Here is a 26077-nt window from a genome sequence, read left to right as displayed (position 1 = left end):
TCGGGACCAGTTGGAGGTTGTCTGCAGCAGGCAGCTACCCACTGGTCCGATCTTTTCGGAGATGATTGGCCCTCTCGGGTCATCTCTCGTGGCTACCGTCTCCATTTCCAAAGGCGACCGCGCCTGACAAGGTCACCTCCCGACATGCGGCCAAAACCAGGTCAGGATGCCTTAATCTCTCCGGCTCTCAAGGAATTGGCCGAGAAGGGAGCGATAGAACCAGTATGCAACGAAACTTCTCCTGGCTGGTTTTCTGAATATTCATGGTACCAAAGGCCACAGGGGGTCAACAGACGGTGATAGATCTGTCATCCCTCAATCAACACCTAGAACCGGCAAAGTCTTTCCGTCCATGGCTCGAGTAGCCAAACTTCAAGAAGCTGTAGCGGAAGTGCCCACAACCCCGAGAACAGCTTGTTACTGGTCACGGCTTCTAGGCTCCATCAGCTCCATGGGTCTAGTGGTGCCCTTAGGCCGCCTCAAAAGCAGGCGCTTGCAACAATATTGGAAGGTCTTCTGGTCTCAGTCGAAGGGCAACTGGAAGACCTTGATTCCCGTACCTCCAACCGATCTAAGTCCAGATCTTCATTGGTGGGCGACAACTATGAATCTTCAGCGCAGTTGTCACTAGCCCTGTTAGAGGCTCCAGTTCGTGCATTCACGGATGCCAGTGTCCAAGGGTGGGGGGCACATCTGGAGAGCCGAGTCAAAGCCGGGAGGTGGTCTCGCTACGAGCCACCAACCACATAAATTTCCTGGAAATGCTGGCCGTGTGGAAGGCCCTGAAGTTCTTTCACAGGAGAGTGGAGGGCCACCACGTTTGGTTAGCCATGGATAATTCAACAGTGAGGGCTTACCTTCAGAATCAAGGGGGCATTCACTCAGAAATCCTCACGGATCTGTTAGCCAAAATTCTTCTTTGGTGCCAGACAGAGGGCGATTCCCTGACTGTGGCACATTTAGCAGGGAAAAGGAACGTGATGGCCAATGCTTTTTCTCGTTCGAGGTCAGGCTATTGCGACAGAATGGGTTCTCCACCAAGAAGTAGCCAATCAAGTTCGAGACATGTTTGGCAATCCGCTGCTGGATATGTTTGCCACCCGGTTCGATCGGAGGTGTCCTCTGTTTCCCCGTTTCCAGACGCAGAAGCGTGGGGGTCGATGCCTTTTCTCTGGACTGGTCGGGGATGCATGCGTATGCCTTCCCGGCGCACCAGTCCTCCCACGCTTGCTGGATCAAATAGAGAGATCAGTCAATTGCAACATAGTTCTGGTAGCACCATGTTGGCCGGCTCAGAAATGGTTCCTACCACTCCTCAACCTACTGTGCGACGACCCCAGGATTCTTCCGAATTTCCCATTGGTTCTGTCTCAGGGGAACTTTCGGCATTTTCCAAACAGCTAGTGGTTAAATCTGCTCGCCTGGCCATTGTCCAGCGATCCTTGTCAGCTTCAGGCTTTTCGGAACAGGCTGCCCTATTTATCACAGGATCTAAGCGGCCATCAACAAGTACCATTTACGATGCCAAATGGGGTCATTTTGCGGATTGGTGTGCTGCAGGATCCATGCTCACCCTCTGTAGCTCAATTGGCAGATTTTTTACTGCATCTATTTGTAGTAAAAGGTTTGCAGGTTATAATTATTAAAGGTTACCGCTCCATGATTTCTCATACATTGCGTGCTTCTGGACGGCCAAATGTAACAGGGGATCATCGGATATCCCAGCTTGTTGCAGGGTTTTCTGTTTCCCGGCCTCGGGTACCGAGGATAGTTCCACCATGGGATCTGTCTGTAATTTTGAAGAATTTAATGGAGGTTCCATTTGAACCTCTTTCTGCAGCGTCATTTGCGAATTTGTCAAAGAAGACTATTCTTGCTGTTCTTGGCTTGCTCGCAGCCTTTTCAGGTTTTCAAGTCTGTCGGGACGCCTTTTGGAATTCTCCATCGACATTCATGTCATTTTATTTACGGGATGTTTCAGGCCAGTTAGGCTTATTAGGCTGACCCGGTCCTGTTGTTATGGCTCAAGGTGTCCATTCTTTCGGATCGGACTCTTTACCACAGAATTTTTCTGTTTGCATTATCAGGATCACAAGGGGTGTATCCATGTGCACAGTTTTAGCTCATATTCGCAAGTATTAATTTTGCAAACTTCGGGGGGCCTGAGCTGGATGGACTCACTGTGGCCAACCGGTCTTCCCTGTGCTACAGTGCTCCATTCCGTGCTTGGGTAAGTGCTCTCTTTTTTCCCTCTAACCTTGCGTTTGAGCGGTGGTTTTTCTATCTACCTTTCCCACCATCCTTGTGCTAGGCTAGTCTAGCAAAAACCATAGGAAAGGGTACAGTACTCGATGGAAGTATCACAATATTTGGAACTAAAATTTGTATTTCCGAATAGTACTTACCCTTTCCTATGGTGGGAATCCCGCCCACCTGCCCCGAATAGCTGCATTTTTGGGTCTGCTATGACGTAAAAAGATGGCAGATTTTGCCGGTGGCTAAAGGCAATACCACAGGGCCGGGTCATATAGAAAAAACCATTGGCGATCAATCCAAATTTAGAAAATATTGACAAAAACCATAGGAAAGGTTAAGTACTACTCGGAAATACAAATTTTAGTTCCAAAAATTGTAATTTTTACATTATCCATAGAAACTTACCCAACTGAACCCAGTTCAATTTAGACCTATTTGAGATGATTCGACTTAATGAATTGGTCTTCACAAGAGTAAAAGAAATTAATTGAATTCATAGATTGCGAGTTAGTTGCATTGTTGGAAGATGATACTGGGATGGAACTTCTTGTGTGCAACAAGATCATCTCGCTTGATTTGCCCGTTAAGGATGTCTACAGGAAAATTTGGGTGGCAGAACATGGAGAAGGGGAAGCAATGCGTATAGTGTACCGTATGAGGGGCTTGCTAGGTGATGCTACAGAGGACATGGTTAACAGCTTAGACAACAGTGCAGGTAAATGAAGCAAAGATTCATCCATTAGAACCCTACTCAAAATTTACTTTTTTCGTTATTTTTAGACTTATTAGAATGACTCGAAACGTGAAAGTAACCTTCTGAACATCTCCGCAAGCAGAGAGTTATCGTGGCAGACTTTTGATTAATGCCCTCATTTTCGTGGGTGCCGCGTTTAGTGTACTATGGGAGATGTCTAAAACTAAAAAGAGACAATCTTAATTAAATTTGTCAGTTTTATGGATAATCTATTAAAATATAAATCTATTCCAATGTATTTGAAATTTTTATACTCATTTTTTGCAAGCCAGTGGTTATATTGATGAAAAAACTTTACTTTTGATGTGCGGACGATTGCTGCGCTGTACTAATTTGCCTAATTGAACACCAATCATATAAACCAGATTTCTTAAGCATATAAACATAAATGTATGGCTTCAATAACGCCTTTAGCGCTGCAGGCTCTGCGGTTTATGACCGTGCCTGCTCTCTGGGTGTTCATCCGGCGACCGGCACTGGCTGGCTGGGTGGACCTCAAGGTTGATGCTATGAGGTGGAAAAACTAGAGACGCTTGCCTATGCGACTCCTAACGGCAGGGATTATTGTCTCTATAAGAATGGTAGCGAGTAGTGTGTCATGAATACAACAACAGGGTGGATATCGTGACCAATTAGATACAAGACTATCGCACATGCAGCACGTTCGGTAGTCGCAGTATTTCCTTCAGGACACATATGGGGCACATATAAGAAGTTACCTTAGCTTGGGAACTATACCGCTAAAGATTTTTTGGAATACCCAGTACCGTACGGTGGCGCCGCCACGAGCCATGTGACTCAGTTTCTTCCTAAGCTCCGCCATTTTTCGTGCGTTTTTTCCAAGGGAGCTGCCGCTTAGACATTTTTCTGAGTTTGTGTTCAAGCGGACTGGTAGATTTGTTGGTCCAAGACCAAAACAAGCACCTCCAGTTCTTCAGTGAGTTCGTTCCAAATAAGCCTTACCACTCAGATACGTTAATAAATTTGATCGAAATTCGGGAGACTTTGCTTCTGCTTCCTCCTCCGGCTCTGGTTCCAGGACTAAGTTGGTGCATGTCTCTTCACTAACCTCCGGAAGGGTACATCTCGGGCTCCCGTTTACTGACACGAGTCATGCCGGTTGGGGCGCCCATCTGGAGAGTTCGCAGAAGGCCGGGTGAAGGTCTCATCAGGAGGGGCTTCTCCATGTCACCATTTAGAGCTGTTGGCAGCCCGCAAAGCTCTGGGGTTATTTCACAGGAAGTTGATAGGCAGACACGTGTGGTTAGCCACCGACAACTAGACGGTCAGGGCCTATATTCAGAACCAGGGAGGCACCAGATATGTTACGCTTACCGATCTTACGGCGGAGATTCTCATCTTATGTGAGGCCCGAGGAATCTACCAGTCCGTGGTTCACCTGGCCGCCAAGAGAAGCGTTATTGCCGACGCCCTCTCCTGTCAGGATGCGGCCATTTCTACGGAATGGTCACTTCATCCTGGGCAGGTGGGCAGTTGGAGTGGGGTCCCTGGTTGGCGATCCATTGAAAGATCTGATCCCGGTGCCTGTCGCAATTTCTGTTCTTCCTGTCTCCTAGGAGTTTCCGGAGGCATATGGCTCTACAAATGCTCAACCTTGAGGCCTGGCAGTTGTCGAGCGAGCAACGCCTGGCAAGTGCAGTCGGGGCTTCGTTCATCGCTAAATCCAAGCGCCCTAGTACAGGCTGGATTTATGACAAGTGGAAGCTCTATAGTGATTGGTGTAGTCAAAGGGGGATTGATCCATGCTTGCTCCTGTAGCTGCTCTTGCTGATTTTTTCCTCTTTTTAGGTGGTAGCAGGTGGTAACCATTAAGGCTTACCTGTCCGCTATCGGCCATACTTTCAGGGCCGCTGATATCCACGACTTAACTACTGATCCCATATTTATCAGCTCATTGCGAGTTTCACAGTAGCTTGGCTGAAAGTGCCTCGGGAAATCCCTCCATGAGACTAAGGGGTGGTCCTTAGGTTTCTCATGTCTCGTCCGTATGAACCTCTCTCCGAAGTGAGTCTTTCTAAACTCACTAAGAAAACAGTGTTTCTTCTGTTTCTGACTATGTCAGCCAGGAGGTCCAAAATTCATGCATTAACGACTCGACCTGGTCATATCGTTTTCGGCCCCGATCATCGTTTTGTTGTTCTCCGCCCTTACCTCAACTTTATCGCTAAGAATCAAAGACCGGGTGCGGTTGGTAGAGAGTGGATAGTGGAGGCTCTCATAGGTTCAATCAGACCTTCCGAACCGGGGGCTTTGTCCGGTCGGGCAATGAGATTTTATTTGCGTCGGACAGCCTCATTTCAGGGAGAGAGTTATCGCTGAATGAGCAGTCCTCAAAGGATGTCTTGAAGGATACTATTGCTCGGTTGGTCTCAGAACTCATTCGCGAGGTTTTATCGTCGGTAGATGCCGAGCCTGCTTGTGTTGTCAGTCATCAGGGCAGCATTGTCATCATTCATGGGCAGCATTTTCGGGTGCGTCCATCGAAGAGGTTTGTCGAGGAGCGTTCTTGAGTAGTTAGAATACCTTTGCTTCCTTTTATTTGAAGGATGTTTCAGGGCAGCTGAGTTCTCTTTCGCCAGCGAGCCCTGCTGTCATTGCATATGGATTTTCCTTCAGGGTCTGCTCATGCCAGTTCTCATCCCGTTCATCTATCAGATCCTTTCGATCCAAATCAAAATGATTGATGTATGTGTTGTTTGGATCTTTATATAGTTTTTGTACGGCAGCTTGGGGCTGGGTGTCTTAGCCAAGCTGTCCTGCGGAAGGGTTTGTTAAATTCATTCGCTCCCATGGGCTGTGAGAATATATATTTTGCATGAGTAACAGGCTAGATTAGATTTAGATCTGTATATGCGTGTACATATTTTATGTTTGCTCCGGCCGTGTGTCTAGTTTAGAGTCCTATGCTGGGAGCTGGTAATTAACTTTGCGGGGCCTTTTTCACCAAGGAACACAGGTCTTGCGGGGCCTTTTTCACCAAGGAACACAGGTCTAGTTGGTGATTCGGTCCTTGCACGGTTTCCGGGGTGAGTTTTTCATTGTTGAACACGCGTTATTTTAGGCCTTCGCCTACACACATTTTTTGGGAGCCTTACCCGCCGTCTGGTGCTTGCTTATCCTTCTTATATGCGCCCCATGTAATGTATCCTGAAGGAAATATCATAATTTTCCAGAGTAAAATTTTGTATTTCTGAGGGATACTTACGTGGGGCACAGGAGTTTCTTGCCCGCCTTCCCCGCTCGACTCTTTGCGCTGAGTTTCAGTCATGTTTCGTTTGAGTCATGTGGCTCGTGGCGGCTCCACCGTATGGTATCGAGTATCCCAAAAAATGTTTAAGCGATATAGTTCCCAAGCTAAGGTAACTTCTAATATGTGCCCCACGTAAGTATCCCTCAGAAATACAAATTTTACTCTTCAAAAATGCTCATCAAAAATTTTTGTTTGGGAAAAAAGTAAATAAAAGGGCACACAATTTGTGCGCCATGAAAAAATAATTGCCTTTCTGTACTAGGACTGAAGCAAAATGTGAATGAAAATAAACTGCCCAAAATCAAAAAAGGCAATCTAAGGCATTTTCCTTTACTCAAAAGGGCACTATTCTATAAGAGACATTATTGTTGCTCTATAAATTTAATCCAAAAAAGGCACAAGCAAATTGAATGTGAAGGCAAATTTAGTTGCATGATACCAATTATGGCACTCGAACTCAAACTAGCTCACTGGGCATAAATACTGGCCCTTTTCAAAATTGGGGCCCTTTTTTCACTGTGCTGTGATCACTGAATAACCTGATTTTGTAAATCCCAAAATTGAAGAACTGACAGAGTTACCCAATTGTAAGTCAAGCCAGGCACAAAATGTTTTTCTGATGAAAACATGAAGGACTTAAAGAATTTTTTTTGAATTTAATGAATTTTGCAGAATAGGGGAGGGAGAATCCGTGCTCAAAGTCATTTTAAAATGTCTTGGCTATGCAAAGTTCTTTACCTGATGCTTAGACTTCACAAGGCCCGTGGGCCTCTAGTTGTGAATTGATTTTTCCAGATAAATCTACCCAACCAAATTTTGGACATGAACCAAGGTTTTTTGGCCTTACCACACACGTGCGGGTGTTTAAATGGCTACTTTAGATGTAATCTGACCACGATGGTACGATGTCATAGTGAATCCCTGAGGGATTCCCTAATGTGGATCAATTATCTTTCTTAACTTAATGATATATCGTAAAAACTGGCGTATAAATGTAGGTCGATTTTTAGGCCTAATATTCGTGATTTTAACACGTCGAGTCCCTTCTCTCAGAAGAATAATTATCGGCATCGGTATTGCCCGCGTGTATGAATGCATTGTTTCAACAAGTGATGTGGTATATTGAAAGAAATTTTTTTTTGTATTAGATAACTTTATTCATCATGATAATCATTTAGATTATAATAGCAGTGAGAAGATGAGCACTGTCTTTTCCGTTTCATAGAAATTGCAATAAAACTTCAGTAATCAATTCTCACATATTATACTCACTGTTCCTTGGTATTTACAGTACAATTTTAATTTGGGGTCATAGGTTTATTATGTTCATGAGTTAGGGAGGAAGTGATTTGATAAAATTGTGTTCTTGAGCATACAAAGGGAGGAGGTATATCATTCACGCATTGCTCCTGCATTCAAAATGCAGATGTGTATTGTGTTTCCTTGGTGTGTTTGTTTAATAGCCGGGTAATCCAGCTATGCAAAATGAAGTGAAATGTGCAAAGTGAAATAAACCAATTATTTATGACATGGTGAGACTTCACTTTCATATCCTATGCACTATATTACCGACTCAGTAATGTAGTTTACATTGGTACAATCAATATTTTAATGATTCATTGTATCCTTTCTATAGATGAAGATATAGACAATGAGGAGGTTTATAAGATGGCTACTGTACTATGGGAATGTAATGGTTTGGAGGTTATGTTACAGAGGTAAGTTTATAGTCATAAATTTCTATTTAATACTAATATAAAGAACTAAAACATAGCATCTATGGTGCAGCATCACGTCTATATTTCTTATTTATTGTTAAAACTGGCAAAAAAAACTGACTTGGGTAACCCATACAAGCATCACCAATTCATGCTCAGGCCACAAAAAATACCTTGTCCTTTCAGAAGCTCTCAAAACCTCACCAGCTAAACCTTTCTAGAATACTTTTGAAAAGTAATATTTACACAAATTTACATGATTTCAATTCTTTCACTAATATTCTGTATTTTTTTTTCATTTTCCCTCTTAAGATTCAATTCGGTGAAGGATCTGGTGCGTGGAAAACCATTATTACAAGTGTTATTGAAGTTATTTAATTACTGTGTGAAAACGAGGACTAGTCGACAGTATTTGGCGAAACCTGAAACTGGTGCCATCAGTACAATGTTAAGGGTACTTAATCTTGTAAGTATTAGTTGTTGATAAAGTTAATGTTACATGGTAGTTTCAAAACCTTGACTAGTTATGCAAAAGGAGCCAACATTTATTTAGTATGTTGAATAAGTGGCTTGATCTGAATGCTGTTTAACTCAGGATCAAAAGGTCGCTGCCCTCAAATCATGGGCATTCAAATGTCACTGACACTGAAACACTAGAAATATGAACTGGACTCCCAGACATCATTTCACTAAATCAGCTTCACACAAGAGAATGTCCTCCTCTTAAGTTTCTCTAGTTGTTTTTTGACGTATCATCTTGCAGTACAATAAGATATGCTTGGATGCCAATATCACAATAAACTCAATAATGTAACAAAGAATCCCAACAACGTATGCAGTATGTTACATGTAAAATTCCATGTGGTCAACCAACCCCTCAACTCATCGAAGCAGAAAATTATGTATTATTTCAAAAAACACATTTCATCTTACATATTGTAAGACGAAACTTCTGGTGTGAATATGAATAAGCCTAGCCTACCATCATATGCCAGTAGCTTTGTCTGATTTGAATTGATATTGTTATTTTCGTATGATTATTGACACAGAGTCTGTTTTAGACCCAACAAGTGTAAACTGTGTATAAGTTAATGGTCAGGTGAGCTACAAAACCATTGGTCTTTTATCATGGTAGGTGTGAGGTGGCATGAAAATGAAGAGCTCCAGCTTTGAAACTGGTATTTCCCTAATATCTCTTTAACCGATTTGGACCCTCCTTTTTGTCAGGGATATGAATAAACATGCAATATAGTCATATATATGGCTTAAAATTTTGTTTAAGCCCTCCTTAATGCATAAATTAGCAATTTACTTAGTGCATTCTTCAAATTTTCAAATCTTTGAATGACAAGCTGGGAGGAGTTATTCACCTCACCACAGAGAGCACAGTGACCTGTTGTCATAAATCTATATAAACGAAACAGTTGCAGCTCTCTAGTGCGTAATTTTGGGGGTTAGAAAACTTTTGACCTGAAAGTTGTATCAAACTGAAAATTTATATATCGTCTTAACTCCTCATCAGTATCATGTGTGAAAATTTCATCAAAATCGGACAAAAATTGAATTAGTTGAAAATACAGATTTTATGTTCAAATCCATTATTACTGGAGGAATTCTTATCAAAAAAACATCTACAAAATCAGCGAATTTTAATTGAGAAGATTACTATGACCAAAATGATATCAAACATAAACGAAAAAAGTTTTTTTGTCAATGTGATACTGAGTGATACTGGTGTGAGCCAGATGTGTTCCAGTAAACATTTTAAACAATCTACCGCTTGCTAGTTGCTAGTGGGATGTGGCCTGCACTGCAAATCTCAAGTACCAACTGGTTAGCTTTTGGACCTCCATTTAAGTTGGCCTTTAAACGATAATGATCGGAATGCAATGAAATATAAAATGGCGTCACGAAAAGCAATCCTCCCACCGCAAAATCGAACCGAGGCAATGGGACCAGACCATCCGCACATACTGACAGTCCATCGCAAAGACTTCGTTTTCAATGAAGTCAAAACATGTACATTCTCAGCCAATAACTGTGAATGTCTTATCATATAGAGCAAAGATATCTTATGAATCGATCTATTAATTTTCAGGGATTTATAGTTGATGAGAAACCAAATAACTGCATAGCAATTTTTGACATTTAAATCTATTGTATTCAAAGTAGATTTTTGGTTAACAAAAAGCAATGTTTATGCTAAACCTAGGTTTTGCAGGTTATTTTGGAGAGACCTGGAGGATGTATTTGTGTTTGAAAGGCAAAGGTGAAATGTCACCCTGATATAAGTCACATATTTTATAATCATATATATCTAAAATTTCATATCGAACGGTTCATAATTTTGATTTGATTTGAACACTTTATTTTTCAAATATAATTTACAGCATAATATACAAAGCATAATACAAAATACAGTAAATTAGACCCGGAGGGGCCTGTAGAATCTAAGGAATAGTTTGTATAAAACAGGCCCGGTATGCATAAAGCATCTTAGGGATAAAAAATTCCCTTAAATTCTTGCTCAGAGTATTATCTTAAAATAAGTGGTATGCATAAAATGTCTTAAGATAAAAATTGTTCCTGAAAAATTCCTTAACTTTAAGGTACCTTTTCTGTTGAGATAAGTGAGCATTTAGTCCTTAAATCCTAGTGTGTATAGTGTCGATGCCATAAAATGGCTCTCATTATTGCTGGGCTGCTCGAAGTAGAGGCACTACAACACGTTGTACCAAGGCAAAGAATATTTCGTGACCGTGAAAATCCAATGGATATCTATGATGATCGAGAGATATACCAAAGATTTCGTTTCGACAGAGAAGGCATTATTTTCATCACTGATCTCACTGATGATCTCCAACCTTGTACCTAGAGAAACCATGCCATTCCTCCCTTACTCCAAGTGTTTGTTGCTCTTCGATTCTACGCATGTGGTAGCTCCCAACAAGTGGTTGCGGATACTATAAACTGGGCTAGTGAATGTTGCATCATTCCTCCAAATCTATCACTAATTTCATGGAATAAACTAATAGGCCATTATTTCACTCTCTTTTACTGATATTTTGATTGCTGATGCATTCAAAAGCGTACGCTCAGTAATGTATGCAGCATTTCCTGACTTACCAGTTTTTCTCAACTCCTTGTTGTGTTCTATTGCCTCATTTTTTTGCAGTTGTTAGAAGATTGTCCCATTTCTTTTTAACACTTTCTACATCTCTTTTTATATTGGGACTATGGTTGTTGATTGCAGCTGTTATTTTACACCATGCTTCCATTTTATTTTGACTCGTCAGAATTGGTGACAACTTCCCTCTGATTATGCTTTTCACCTTTAAATACTCGTCTACAAGGATTTCTTTCTCCTCATAGCTCCAATTAGGCAACCGTTTTTTTCTGTGCCATGATTGCAACCTGTGCACTACAGCCGGTTTTTTTCTGGAATGATGGATATTTCTAACCCGGGTTTTTCCGAAACTAAGTCTGCAGCAGCGTGTTTCATTGGCTATAACATTTTGCCACAAGTAGGCCAAGGATAAGAGTTATCCAAGAAGTTAAGGATATCCTTAGCGAAGGAAATGCTTAAGATACTTTATGCATCATACTCATAAAAGTCATCCTTAGGTAAGGAATTCCTTATCTATTTAAGGAAAGAATTTCCCTTAAGGAAGTTTTATGCATACCGGGCCAGGTCCCTCAAAAGAGAAAAGTGGAGAAGAAAAAAAGAGAAATGCAATAAAGAAAAAAATATGCTCTATATGATATGTCATATATGATAATATTTCATCTCTCTTACTACATGGAACGCTTGATAATAATAATAATAGTAATAATAATAATAATGATAAATATAGCTGCAAAGCAGCGATAACGGGTTTTCTGCACAGTCTTAGAATCCTGTTCAACGGTGGATTTGGACAAAGCATTTGATAAGGCACAACATCAGCCATTACTAAACAGGCTATTAGGAAACAGTATCAATGATAGGTCGCCCAAATGGCTCAGCAGTTATCTCTGAAGGAAAACTTGTAGCCGAAATCAACGGAACGCCTCATCTTGGAATAAGTCGGTCTAACTAGTGGAGTCACACTAGGTAGTATCCTAAGTCGTCTTCTATTTAATGTCCTGACAAATGACATACACAGTAATCCAAAATAAACCAGACCGAGTAAATTTCCAAAACGAACTAAACACGCTGTTTGACCCAAAAACTTAATGTTCCGACAAGAAAATCTTGTTTAAATGAAAACAATTCTGTTTGATCGAACAATACGCTTTTTGTTTGAACCAAAACCTTTCTTCATTCTGACAAAAAATGTGTTCGAATAAAAAGCTATGTTATTGTTGAAATGAAAAACTTATTGTCCCGGCAAAAAATTTGGTTGAGCGAAAACAATTTTTTTCGAATGAATGTTTGAATGAAAACAATTCTTTTCGATTGAACGGACTACTCAATACTTTTGATTCGAGAAAAAACTTTTTACAATAAACTTGTTGGAACGAAAAACTTAATGATCTGACAAGAAAATTCTGTTCAAATTAAAACAATCCTGTTCGATCGAACGATTGATCGAACGAAAAACCTTTCGTTTGGACAGAAAAAAGTTTGTTCAACTTTGTTCTAACCATTTTTTCAAATTGGTTCAATCGAACAGAATATTATTAGTTCGAACGAAATAAATTTTGTTCAGACGAAAGAATGTTCAAGCGAAAGGTCTTTTGAACGAAAAAGATGATATTTCTGGTCCTCCGCAGTAACTTAAAGCCGGACGTAGGTCGGCCTTGCGACGCGAAGCGATCATTACGTTGCATCGCAAGTTTCGGTGCAAGTCGGTTGCGATATGATTGTCAGCAACTGTTTGCGACTATAGTTTCTGCCAGTCGCAAAAGCGCGTAGGTCGGTTGTGACAGTCGTGTCGCGTCGCAGAAAGTAGAACACGTGCGACTCCTTGTGACTGGTGTTGCTAACAGTCGCAACCCGTCGCAAGGGAGCGTAGGTCAATGAGTCGTTGCGACACAATCGTCGCTGGCGGTCGCAGTGCATGGCGTCGCAGTGAGTCACAAGCTGTCGCAAAGCCGACCTACGTCCGGCTTAAGTCATTAGCAATTAATGAAATACCAGTTTCATTTATGATGAAAAAACTCAAATGGTCTGGCTTATAAAGCTGTCTGCTCAGACGAAATTTAAAAAAAAAATCTTCATTTTTGCCAATGAAATTGATAATTGTGATTGATCGTTGCAAGTTAGAACCAGTTAATCACTAATTTAATTACACATGCATTTTAATAAAACTGATTCCTCATTTACAGTGAACTTAGCTTTAACCTAGTAGAGGCTACCAACCTATGTAGGCCTATGTTAATGCATAGGCCTAACATCCGGACAGATTGGTCGTAGGCTTATTGAATAACAACCCTCCTAAATATCGTAAATTTAGTTTTGAAGTTCAATCCAATGAGTCCGGTAATAAACGCAACAATTATACTGTGTTAATAATACTGTCTAATAATAATAATATTATTAATGTAACTCATGACTATAGTGTCAATATGTGCTTTTAAGTCGTAATCAACATGTGACATGACGCAATATGTTTTCACAGTAATTAGCTATAGTCATTGCTCATCAATGATTAATTAATGTCTCTCAAACATGTCACTACATGTCACTATGTGTTAGGTAGTGAGTCCTGATGTCTACAACTTGTCTGACACCTAGTTCTCACATTATGTATATGAAGACTAAGTAAAGTTATGATTATCATTCTCATTCCGGGATGCAATAAAGATTGTACATATATGGTACTGCTGGTGGAAATGCTAGTTCCCCAGCCAGCCTGCCAATACAACAACCAGCCGGTTACAGAAACTTGAAGGTTTAGGATTGAAGGGAAAATTTAGAATGTATATTTTTATTCATGTATTTGCAGGCTCTATTGGCTGAACAAGAAAGCAGCGTTGTGACTAAGGGGCAAACGTTGACTGAACAGATTTTGCACATTATAGAAGTGATTCTCCTTGAAGCAAGTAATGCTCCACCTGATGAGTATAGGGTTAGTACAACAAACCTTAGTTTATTTTAGAGGTCATGAATGATCGATTTCTTTCTTTCGTAATCATTGCTATGATAAGGTATTGAAAGTTGTGCTTCAGATTTTACACGAACATGTATGAAGAATCATAATCCTCATAATTTTATCAACAATTTGTTGTTTGAATACAATTGCAGAAATTTTCAAAGCTTGGAGGTGATAAGAATCAGCTGATGATGTTATTGGATCGTATCAACAGTCCATTTATACGAGCTAACAGTAGTGTTTTACAAGGCCTGATGAGATTGATCCCATTCTTGGCATTTGGGGATGAACAGAAAATGTTGACGCTTATAACACATTTCATGCCATACTTAGATTTTAACAAGTAATGTATCTTTTTTGTGCATATACACACATAAACTTCTTGTGATATTCATAACAACAATGAGTTACCATTCATAAACATAGAAAGTGCTAAATGGTCACCATAGGATGGTAAATTGATATGGATGTCCTCTTTCCAAAAAAGCTGTTCAAAAATTGTTATAACAGGTCTGATTTTTTGATAGGTTTGATTTTGACCATACACCTGATGAAGAGATCCATCTCGAATGTTTTTGTGTTATTGCTGCTGGCATTGAAGTATGATAAATCAAAACAAATTATATATACAAATTTTCAAGAATTTTGTGATTTGATGAAATTTGTATTTTATTGTTGTTTTGTTTTTACAGTGTAATGCCAATGGGACAAAACTAAAGGATATGATGATTGCTCATAATGTCATGAAATCTGCTGTTGATTATCTCACTAGTCATGCACCACCAATCAAGACACTTCTTGCGTAAGTTTTACAAATAGTTTACGGTAGCATGTGTTCAATTAAAGACTTTATTCAATGATGAATAAGTGCTGACTCAATATAATGATCAATTTATAGTCTGGTTCCTTAATATCTGACTTTTGTAGAACTGACTCGGAGGACTGGAAAGAGTTTGTATCAAAGCCATCTTTACGCTATGTTTTACGACTGCTCACAGGGCTATGTACAGGGCATGAAAAAACTCAGGTATGTGGATAGTTCATAGTGTATGGACAGGAGCAGGAAGCAATAACATTCAGTTGTCCAATAAGACTGGTTATTTGTTTGACCAATAAGGTATATACTCAAGTATAAGTCGACTCAGGTAAAAGTTCTGCTCCACGTTTGTGGAATAAGCTCCCCCTCTCTCTGTTAGAGCGTCAGATCTTCAGATGACGACTAAAAACACATTCGTTTGTTTAAAGTCCAGGGTCCAGTTCCACAGTTTTGAGTTAAGATTTGACCCTGGGTAAAAACATTGAAAATGAACTAACTTTAACTCAGAGTTAACTCTAACTCACAACTGTGGAACTGGGTCCAGTAGATACATTGTGTCTTTGATCACATATAGTGGATACTGGCACTGTATATACACTAATAATAAGGCCCTTCAAAGTTTATACCTTGTTTGTCATCAAATCAATAAGCCCCAAAAACCATTCACAAAATAATTGGGCATCCTGGTGATTATATATCATTTTAGACTACATTTATTTGAAATTGTTTACGTAGTTTAGATGTTTTAGATGGAGAAAATAAGCAAAGGACCATGTCTTGGTTCGGCCCACTTAACCTTCTATGGATCGAGACTCAGAAAAACTCCTGCCCTCGTCTCATATAAGTATTAGACCGCCCTCATCTCCTTAAAAAATATGAAAATACAAGTTTATTTCATCTTTTATTTTAAAAAAGCTCATAACCAAAAATACGCGCCTGCCCTCGTCATGTCTAGAAAAGAGGGTTGGATGAGAAACTTAGGATTCATAGATTCTTCATGTACTCTGTGTAAAAGCCGGTCTGAGTTTTTAAGGATCATATCTCAGAAAATATTTTTAAAGGACAAGGACTTGAAAGGACATCATCAATATGTTAGTTGATTAAGTTTAAACTTATTTCCTTGATAGAGGGGGCACACCCTCATTCTAGCGATTAGACATTACTAGATGATTTTGAAATTTAAGAGCAATATTTGCAGGATAGAATATTATAGAAATAAATATCTCAGAAATGAACCAAAAACAACTTCTCATTGATTCAATCATTACTTGAAATTGTTAATTAGATGTTATAACTTAAAATACATGTATGTTTCTTACAAACTATGATTTAAAAAACTGAGTTGACTATAGTATGTGTCAGGTTTTTGTATACATAACATTTTCAGTTGTTACTGATCGACTGTATTTCGATTCTTCATAAACAAGAACAAGTTGCATCTGATGAAAGGATTGGTTCACTTGCTGAAAACCTTATGGAAGCACTGAAAGGAAATGCTCTTGTGTCTGCCAAGGTAAGTTTTTTTTACTTGGAGGCTGCTTTCTTTAAAAAGTTATTCTGCCAATTCATTTGATACTCATCGCTTTGATCTGCACGTAGAACTTTTTACAGGATAAGCTTCTTATTTTAGGTGGAAGAAATCCGTCAACAAACTAAAGCTGAGAAAAAGAGACTCGCTATGGCCATGAGACAAAAACACCTTGGCGCTCTTGGGATGACTGTAAGTTATTTGTTGAGATAGAGATATGCATGTGACCGTGTATAGTATATCGAACAAATACACTTTATATGCTGTTTCACAGTTGTAGACATTATGCGCTACCTTTTTCTGCCACTTTTACCTTTCAGCTTGTCTTATGAAACAATGTTTTGAAATTCTTTTAAGACAAATGAGCGTGGACAAGTTACAGTGAAAAGTTCCTTACTTAACCAGATGGAAGATTTGAAGGAAGAAACCGGACTGACATGTTGTATTTGCCGTGAAGGTTACCGTAATCAGCCTAATAAAGTACTTGGTATTTATACATTTACAAAACGTGTAAATGTTGAAGACTATGAAAACAAACCTCGGAAAACCCAAGGTTACAGTACAGTGTCTCACTTCAACTTAGTTCATATCGATTGCCATCTAGCTGCTGTCAGGTAAAAAGATATTGAAATCGATGTAGTGTTATTATAAATTCAGACCTATTTATTTCACTTTAATTCAGCAAGTTGCAAAGTTCTATTATTTATTTTGGAACGGTAAAACATCGGTGTGTCTGTCAATCAATATTTAGGTAACCCTGGTAGGGCGGCGTGACTTCTATTTACTCAGCGTGTGCTATTCCCTCGATAGCGCTCTACACAATTCAAATAACATGCAATTTTCTTGAAAGTTGGTAGCTATGATGTGCTAGTTATAATATTATATATATATGATATATTTTATTTCCACTAAATATTACAATATATCATTATACAATATAAAAATGAAGTTAAATGAAATATTTTCATATTAAGCAGGGGAGACTTGAAGAGTCCAGTTAAAACTTATGTCAAACATACAAGTCCCCCAAGAGTTCCATGCATGACACTTATCAAACAAGTATAGCTTTCTCGTGTAGTGGACATTTTGAATTCCTTGTTAGCGCTCTACACACATCAAATAATGTGTAATTTCTTTTAAACTTGGTATGTGTTATAGGGTTTGTCCATGGATTACTCCTATTGAAAATCAGCTTCACAGATCTTGAATATCTGCATGCATTTTCTCGTAGGTGTAATTGGGTTGGTCCTGAATACACCTATTGAAAAACAATGTGTCTTCCAATATGGCCATCATTGAGGACATTTGAATTCTTTGTAAGTGCTCTAGACACTACAAAGGACAAGCAATTTTTAGGCTCAAAAGAGCCTTATGGGATCGTAAGTGCCATAGTAGCGGAAGGGACTAGTTTTATTCGCAACAACCATTTGGTTCAACAAGTTAAGTGGCTTAATCCCTTTTCTAGTAATCAATAAATGCTCCCTTTTGTAGGTACTAGTCACTCCGCTTAAAAGGGTGTGTATGTTTCAATGCGCGTAATTAAATAGTTCCAATTGTCACCTATTTCTACTTTGCCATTTGAAAGAAATACAGATTTTTGGCGTTACTTTTACGCAAAGAGTGCCATTTCCTTTGATATTGATTGTTTTACTTTTTGTAAATGATATAAGGATAGTTTTTGTGGACTGTGCATTACTACATACTGCTGTGTTTTGCTAATGACATCACTGGGAAAGCCCTTTACTGAAGTTATCAAGAACATTCATGTAGTACATAGAATTGATTATTCTCTCACGTGCTAGTGAGGGAAAACCCATAACCATATATATCATCAGAGTTGAACAGCATGCCAAGTTTCATCCTTACATTTATTGTAAATCCCAGAACAAATCAAGTGCTCAAAAATTAAATGCAGTTTACTGGTCCTTTATTGGATTTTTTTCTGCTGTTCATATCATGAATTAACTCTGTGGTTACTTTATGTATCTTCATGAATTTTTCCACCCTGACAGTTTATGCATGAAATTTGCAATGGCCCCAAAATCCCACATTATATGCTACAATGCCACTTATTTATTAATAGTCATATAAGTTAAGTTAGATCTTGAAACAGATCAGCGAATTGAATTTGATTCAGCATTCATAGAAAATCATAGGGTAAACATATCAATCTGAAGTATTTGTTCTTGCCAACCACCGTCCATGTTAGTTGACGAATAGATTACGCTGCGTAGATTATACATATGGTAGATATTGCATAAATTTGCATTATTTTCATGAAAAAAAAGAGGTAGGCTGGCCATGAGCACTTCTTTAAATGAACCAACTTAAGAGTAGCAATATTGAAAAATAAACAGGACCTCGAGAGCACTCTCTAAGGCAAAAATGTGTAATTTGATGCAGTATGACATCAAGTATCCAATAAGCAATTATTGGTATGAGCCGAGGTCAGCGGCTATCTCTAAAACCAAGAAATGTAAAAAAATTAAATGAAATACATGATTCATTGGTGTCAAGTGTTCAAAAACAAAAAAAATTCATGAAAAATTGCTACTGACCATCACAGCAATGATTTTAAAGGTACTTTTTGTGTTTCAGCAATTAACTGATGTATAGAAATGCCCTGGACATCTGTTGTAGAATTGTATTTGTGAATTTTTATGATGGGGATAATACTTGATTGTTATGTTCTTTTTTGTATGATGATGGGTAGTCTATATGGAATTTCTTTCAGACATGCCCGAGGTCGTGAGGAATGGGAAAGTGCTGCATTGCAAAATGCTAATACCAAGTGTAATGGTCTGCTGCCATTATGGGGACCGCTGGTGTCTGAGTCAGCATTTGCGAACTGTCTAGCGCGTCACAATACATACCTACAAGAATGTACAGCTGTTCACAACTCAACATACACTTTCACTGTTCATGACCTGAAGCTGTTATTACAAAGATTTGCATGTGAGAAGTCATTCAGTGATGAAAGCGGTGGTGGTGGCAGGCAGAGTAATATGCATCTTGCACCTTATCTAATGCATATGGCTCTTTATGTTATGAACACGTAGGTATTATGGGCAGCCATAATATGGTATATTGTATTCTAGAGTCCAAAGTGTAAAATGCTGTTATTGCACTGTTTTTCAGAACTCGGTCAATTAGTCAAGAAGAAAAGAACATTACTGTATTTCTTGATCAACCAATCACAAAATATGTTGAGAATTCATTTGAGGTTGACTCCCCGTTGTACTGGTGTTGTATGGCAATGCTTGTGTTGCCACAAGAACGTTGGATTGAGTTACGTCTGAACTTTCTCAAACGCTTACTTGTTATGGCTCAAGCACGAAGCTCAACTGTTGCTGGTCAAACGTAAGGGAAACATTTCATTCCTTTCTGTTTTCGGCGGGTGTCCTTGCCCTTATACTCTGCTCAATGGGTTAACATCCTGCATTTTGGGAACCAGAGTTATGGATTACATTTTACCCCTTTACGTTCAGTCCTATAAAAACATCCCGAAATCAGAACTAACATCAAGCAAACACCAGTGTCTCTCAGTGAATTTTTAGCCCATGTGTGACTTCAGTCCCAGCATGCTATCGCGTTCGCTTTTCATCTGTTCAATCTGTCTGTAGATGGAGTCCTGTTATCTTGGGAAGATTTGAAGATGCTTCAATAGATTGTTTTGATGGTTGGTTTATGAATCTACCCTGGGCACATCTGCAGCCCAAAAACTAGCCTGGTCAGATTCAAGATGGCCGACTGGTGGCCATTTTTGTTTGCCAAAATCCGCCCATTTTACATATCAAACTTGTGGATTCCTTATAGAATGTCCAGAGAGTAAATTTCTGTTAGCTCTGGTGGCACAAGTTGTAACTACTGGATATACACAACTGATATTTTGTCATTAGGAGGGAAATAAAGGTTACAAGTAACATTCAGAGTTTCGCTCATCAGCTCTTAATACATTCAGATTTACTCAGATCAGAAAATGAGCAAAATTTCAATGAATCTTTTCCCTTTCTACTTATTTTTGCTTGAATTGATGCTTCTTGATAATGACATCACTGGGAGAGCTCTTAAGCATCCAAGTTCAATGTCTATAGAACAAACATAGTTTTTCCGTCGAGTACTGTACCCTTTCCTATGGTTTCTGCCAATATTTTCTAAATTTGGATTGATCGCCAATGGTATTGATCGTTCTCGTATTTACTAGTGAGTTATGGGGAAAATGTACCATGTACATTGTATATCATCATAGTTAAACCTGTTAACTACGGTGGTGTTGTGCACCCAGATTTCATCTTTATACGTTATTGCAAATCCCAGAACAATTCAATTTTTGTGCTCAAAAGAATTTTGTACTCCGTTGATCCTACTGGAACCACAGTCCTTTTTTGATGTTTACAAGGAAAATTTTGAAGACACTTCAACCAATTGTCTTGGTCGTTTAGATATGTTGGTATATCCATCAAACCAAGAAAGATTGAGCCAATTAGGCGCAAAATGACCTGTTTTGTGCTCACAAATGAATTTTGGCATACTTTGGGAAGGCATCTTAAACGTATCAGAAGTTTATTTTGATCAGTTGTCAATTGTCACAGAGTTGGTGGCCATCTTAGTGTCATCATCAGTCCCCATTCATATATAGAAAAAGGGTTTTTTGAGGAAAATATCAACAGGACTTGGCTTACAGTCTTGAAATTTGATATTTGTCACCACACTGCTATAGGATTCATCTCACGTGGAACTGGGTTTACCACCAAGGGGAGTTGAATATTGAATTATATGCAAATTTCTATTTTTATTGGTACCTATCGATATTTCGTTATGGCAATGAATTGCAATGTTGTAGCTCATGACATGGTCTATGAATGGGGTGAGTTTCAAGATAATGTGTGACTGTATTTTTTTGCCGTCGGTTGTTGAATATTCAAATTGACAGATTGTCATGCATTACACTCGAATGGGCATAGTGTCCCTGGACCTCTACTTTTGAACATCAGAGCAATATATATTCATTTCCTGGCTATGTAGTTTTAACTAATGGCATTTTATCATACCAGTTGTATAACCCCAATGATTTGACACCCAGCTTTTTCATGCAATGAGCTAATGAATTCAACATTCTTTATTCATAGGACTGTATCTTCTACTGTGGAATGCTGTATTTTTTAAATTTATTTTCAAAGCTTGTTTGATAAGAATGTCCGTCATTATGAAGTTTACAAGTCAGGATTAGCATTCTTTGGGCTTATAGATGGATTCAGGACACATATTTTTAAGGTAAATCTAGTTTTTTGATATGTTACTGATTCAAAGGGTAGCCGTAGGAAATGGAGCAAATTAAAAATCTCTGGTTTCTAGATGAAAGACTTTATCACTGTTAAACAATACTCATATTCATACAAATCATGCATTTCAGCATTATCCATTCTCCAATTCCTTAGAGGCAAAATTGAAAGCTTACATTATAGTAATATGTTAGTATAGTACGTGCAAAATGAATAGTTTTCCAACTAAACAACTTAGATTATTCCCGCTGGACCAAGAACATTGATATCAACGAGACAGACATACCATATTTTCCGGGGTATAAGTCGAGTTTTTGACTTATACACCGAATACACTTTCAATATCGTTTAAACTGCCGATGTTTAAGAGTTCAAGGTTGCCATGATGAAATGGATATTAATTTATGTTAGGCTACACTCGTATACTAATTATAATTTAGAATGTTGATAAAATAGTTTCTTATAGTTTGGAAATGACTGATATTAAAAATCAAATGACAAAGAAAAGCGCGCGCGTGTATAATTGTACAGCATTTTATATAGCCGCGCTGTGTTAATAATCAATACACAGCAGTCTAATACTAGACTACAGGCGCGCGGCATTCAATGTATACGCAGAAACAACAGATTCAATGATTTAATTGCAAACAGTTGTAAAGACTCTCAACTACTATGAAAATGACCATAGCACTGTTTTCAAAATTGACATCTAACTTCTTGTTAACATAAAGCAATGTTGAATCTGGGCCTGGATTTAGGAAGTGGGGGATGTCCATGTCTAGTTCAGAATTGGCTCTATGATGCCAAAACACCTGTTTAAATGGTCAGATGTGATAGATGTGATTTGTATTTGATTATAGATGGTAGTTGTTACACCAGAGATGCCTTGGTCAATGGCTCTGGCTGAATTCATTCGCCAGAATGATCGTACAGTGTTAGATAACGTTGATAAACTGCTTCGGACTTATGAGGAAGAGATTCTTCCATGTGAATCATTTATGGAATTTTGTGATGTACTTGGTAAGTTATTTTTTGACATTTCAAAGCTTATATTGACAAAAATTCAGACATGGTTGTAAGCCGTTATTTGCCCACTTGGGAATTTATTCACAGTGGGCTATTGATTTCACTTTTCAAATGTCATGCTTTCGTCTGTTCATCTTTCCGTAGACAGAATCCAGTCATTTTGGGAAGTTTAGAGAGGTTTCAATAGATTGTCTTGATATTAGGTTTATACGTGTATCTCCCCTAGACACATATTCAGACCAAAAAGAGGCCCAATTAACATCACGATGGCCAGCGGCCAGCTATTAATGTTCACAGAAATCGGCACTGCATACACGTTTTTAGTCCACTTTGGACTTTAGTCCCAGCGGGCTATTGCGTTCACTTTTCGTCCGTCCGTTCATCTGTCCATCAGTAGACGGAATCCAGTTATTTTGGGAAGTTTTGAAGACGCTTCAAGGTAATGTCTTGATATTTGGTTCATACATGTATCTACCCTAGACACATCTTCAACCCAAAAACTGGCCCTGTCAGAATCAAGATGGCCGACTGGCAGCCATTGTTGTTCGCCAAAATCAGCACTTTTTACACTTGATCAATTACCTTGATCTTTTGGATATATTTGATATTTGATAGTTATCAGCATAACAAAAATTGGGTCGATCGGAATCAAGATGGTCGTCCTAGGACCTCTTAAGTGCCCAAATTGTTAATTTTGGCCCGAATTCTGAGTCCTGTAGCTTCCTACTGGTTTCCCATTTCTCATTGCAATTGCTGATGGGTATTCTTTGGAAAGGGATGTTTCATACCTGAGACAGGTATTTTTGATCAGCCAATTATGACGCAATTGGGGGCCATCTTGGTGTCATTAGTACTCATTCGTAGGTGGGAAAAAGTTTTTCGACATTATATTGATACCTAAGTATATTTTGTAACAACAATGAATTAGAAAGTTGTAGCTTATAACATGTTCTATGATTGTGGTGAGTTTCAAATTCATTGGTTTTTGTATATGGCCACCAGGGGGCATTGAATAATACAATATCTTAGTATTTCTATATTATATTTGTACCAATACATATTTTGTTACCACAATCAATTGCAAAGTTGTAGCTCATGACATCGTCTATGATTGTGGTGAGTTTAAAGGAAATAAGTTTTTCTATATGGTCACCAGGGGGCGTTGAATAGTAGAATAACCTAGTATTTCCTTATTATATTGGTACCTAGGCATATTTTGTTACCATGATCAATTGCAAAGTTGTAGTTCATGATATGTTCTATAAATATGGTGAGTTACAAGGTTATTGGGTTTTGAATATGGTCACCAGGGGGCGTTGAATAGTAGAATAACTTAGTATTTCCATATTAAATTGGTAACATGGCATATTTTGTTATCACAATCAATTGCAAAATCATAGCTGCCGACATGTTTTATGATTGTGGTGAGTTTCAAGGTCATTGGTTTTTGTATATGGTCACCAGGGGGTGTTGAATATTGAAAATGTTAGATTGTTGAGCATTTGAAACCACTTATACCAAGTGGGCATGGTGTCCCTGGACCCCTAGTTTTACCATTGGGGACTGCACTCCCATAGGGCTATTGCTAGACAGAATTTAGGTATAATGGTTTGTCCTGATGTATGGTTTATGAATGTATGTACCCTAGACACAATTTGGTTCAAAGCCCCAGTTTTGACGTTTCCGCTCCATTAGCGAGAAGAGGCATAGATGGTGCTTTTTGGGAGTTAAGAAAAATTGTGAGAGTTGAAAAGAGGATAGTAAATTTTTTATATTACACCATAGCACCAGTACTTAGTAATTGGGTAACTATCTGGTATATGAATAGAGTACCGGTGTGTCAACAAGGCACAAACATTGGCTGTTGAACCAATAGTGTTGATTTTTGGTGTAATAGTTTGGCTTAATGAGTTCTCAAGCCCACAAAAATTTCATAGTGATCGAGTTATTTTTAGGGGACTTATTCTTGAAAAACACATAAAAACCCTGCTTTTTAGCACTAACTAAAGGCACATTTTCACGTATGAGAATTTGCATACTTGGAATTGAAATATATAAAAGTTCAATCCTTCCTGGAAGTGTTGCCGTTTTTTGTACGACTCATCTGGATGTGCTTTTTGACCTACAGGCCCTCACTTTATAAACCCCCTAAATTCTCTCGCTTATCTGAGTTGACCTTGTTACCTGAGCTACATTGAATGTGATTGGCTGTTCATTGGATTTACGGGAAATTCCGGGATTTTCTGATGTAATTGGGAAAGCCCATTGGAACCCAAAACAAAATGGCGATCGGAGCATTTCATTTGACTAGGTATTGTATGTTCGCTTATAATTTGTTCGGTGTTACGAATATAACCAAGTAGGCTATTCAATTCATTATCCAAACTAGCAAGTATGGCGATACCAATGGAGTTTTGGCTTAGATTAGTCTTGTCAATGCCTTAAAGACCTGCTAACCCGTACGGTTTAACCGCGGCTATTCAATTTTAGTACGTTTTTAGGTAGAATTGTGAGCGGTGATAGATTAATAATGGACTAAAAGTTTGTAGACAATAGCAGGCAGTGGAATGCTCTCAGCTTATTTAGAATAAAAGATTGTTGACTGAAGAGTTCAACATATCGTCAGTTGATGGCTTTATTTCAGTAATCTATTCTACATTCGATTGCAATCCAAATTAATTTATAGTTAGTATAATATTTTTGACAATATACACTCAATGATTTGATGGTGAGCCACAGAGCCATTGGACCATCATCATTTCAAAAGTTTACATCTATTGATAAAGAAAAAACCCGCCAATCGCCAAACCATTTAGTGTTTGGACAGCACTTTACAGGGATGAAAATCTTCCGACCATAGACGGATTTCCAACCTTTTCCAACATTTTCTTTATTCTTGAGATCAGTGTAAAACCCCTAAATCGCTTTAACATGGCTCCCACACTACCATCAAAACGTGAAAAACTTGTGAATTTAGGATACCAATTTCACAGTTGTGAAAAACTTGTGAATTTGCCAAAAATCTGTAAAATCCATGAAAAGACAGGGAATTTGAGAAGAGGTTGTTTTATTTTGCAATTGTCATAGTTTCCGATGTATAGAACAAAACAAATGTTCCGTATACGATGAACTTAATAACATCACATTAACAAATTCAATTCAAAATTACTTTATTACACCTAAATTAATTGTTACCGTGCTGTGGCGCCATCTATCCCCCGATCTCAAGGTCGATTGGTGGAGCCGCCTGATTTCATTTTTCACTGTTTTTTTATCATGTGTCAAGTGGATTCATGTTTTAAAAGGTAGGGTTTATACTATATATGATCAGCTTCTGAGGTAAATTGC

At 38.6% G+C, this 26077-nt stretch overlaps 1 protein-coding gene across 1 annotated transcript in view; it reads left to right on the top strand.

Annotated features, from left to right (window-relative positions):
• Positions 1 to 2672: 2672 nt before the first annotated feature.
• The window catches only part of LOC141914604 (E3 ubiquitin-protein ligase UBR4-like), a 36910-nt gene continuing 13505 nt past the window's right edge, over positions 2673 to 26077 (top strand). Inside the window, exons 1-15 of the mRNA XM_074805843.1 lie at positions 2673 to 2971; positions 7918 to 7999; positions 8312 to 8465; positions 13930 to 14052; positions 14229 to 14419; positions 14604 to 14676; positions 14769 to 14878; positions 15004 to 15103; positions 16281 to 16406; positions 16524 to 16613; positions 16779 to 17035; positions 19156 to 19476; positions 19560 to 19781; positions 21602 to 21695; positions 22564 to 22723. Of these exons, the coding sequence (XP_074661944.1) occupies positions 2794 to 2971; positions 7918 to 7999; positions 8312 to 8465; positions 13930 to 14052; positions 14229 to 14419; positions 14604 to 14676; positions 14769 to 14878; positions 15004 to 15103; positions 16281 to 16406; positions 16524 to 16613; positions 16779 to 17035; positions 19156 to 19476; positions 19560 to 19781; positions 21602 to 21695; positions 22564 to 22723 (2281 nt within the window). The 5' untranslated portion in view covers positions 2673 to 2793. The remainder of the gene's footprint in view (positions 2972 to 7917; positions 8000 to 8311; positions 8466 to 13929; positions 14053 to 14228; positions 14420 to 14603; positions 14677 to 14768; positions 14879 to 15003; positions 15104 to 16280; positions 16407 to 16523; positions 16614 to 16778; positions 17036 to 19155; positions 19477 to 19559; positions 19782 to 21601; positions 21696 to 22563; positions 22724 to 26077) is intronic.

This window comes from Tubulanus polymorphus, unplaced genomic scaffold, assembly GCF_964204645.1.
Source record: "Tubulanus polymorphus unplaced genomic scaffold, tnTubPoly1.2 scaffold_55, whole genome shotgun sequence".
NCBI lineage: Eukaryota > Metazoa > Nemertea > Palaeonemertea > Tubulaniformes > Tubulanidae > Tubulanus > Tubulanus polymorphus.
Note: the sequence above shows the minus strand (reverse complement) of the source record. Positions and strands in the feature narration are given on the sequence as shown.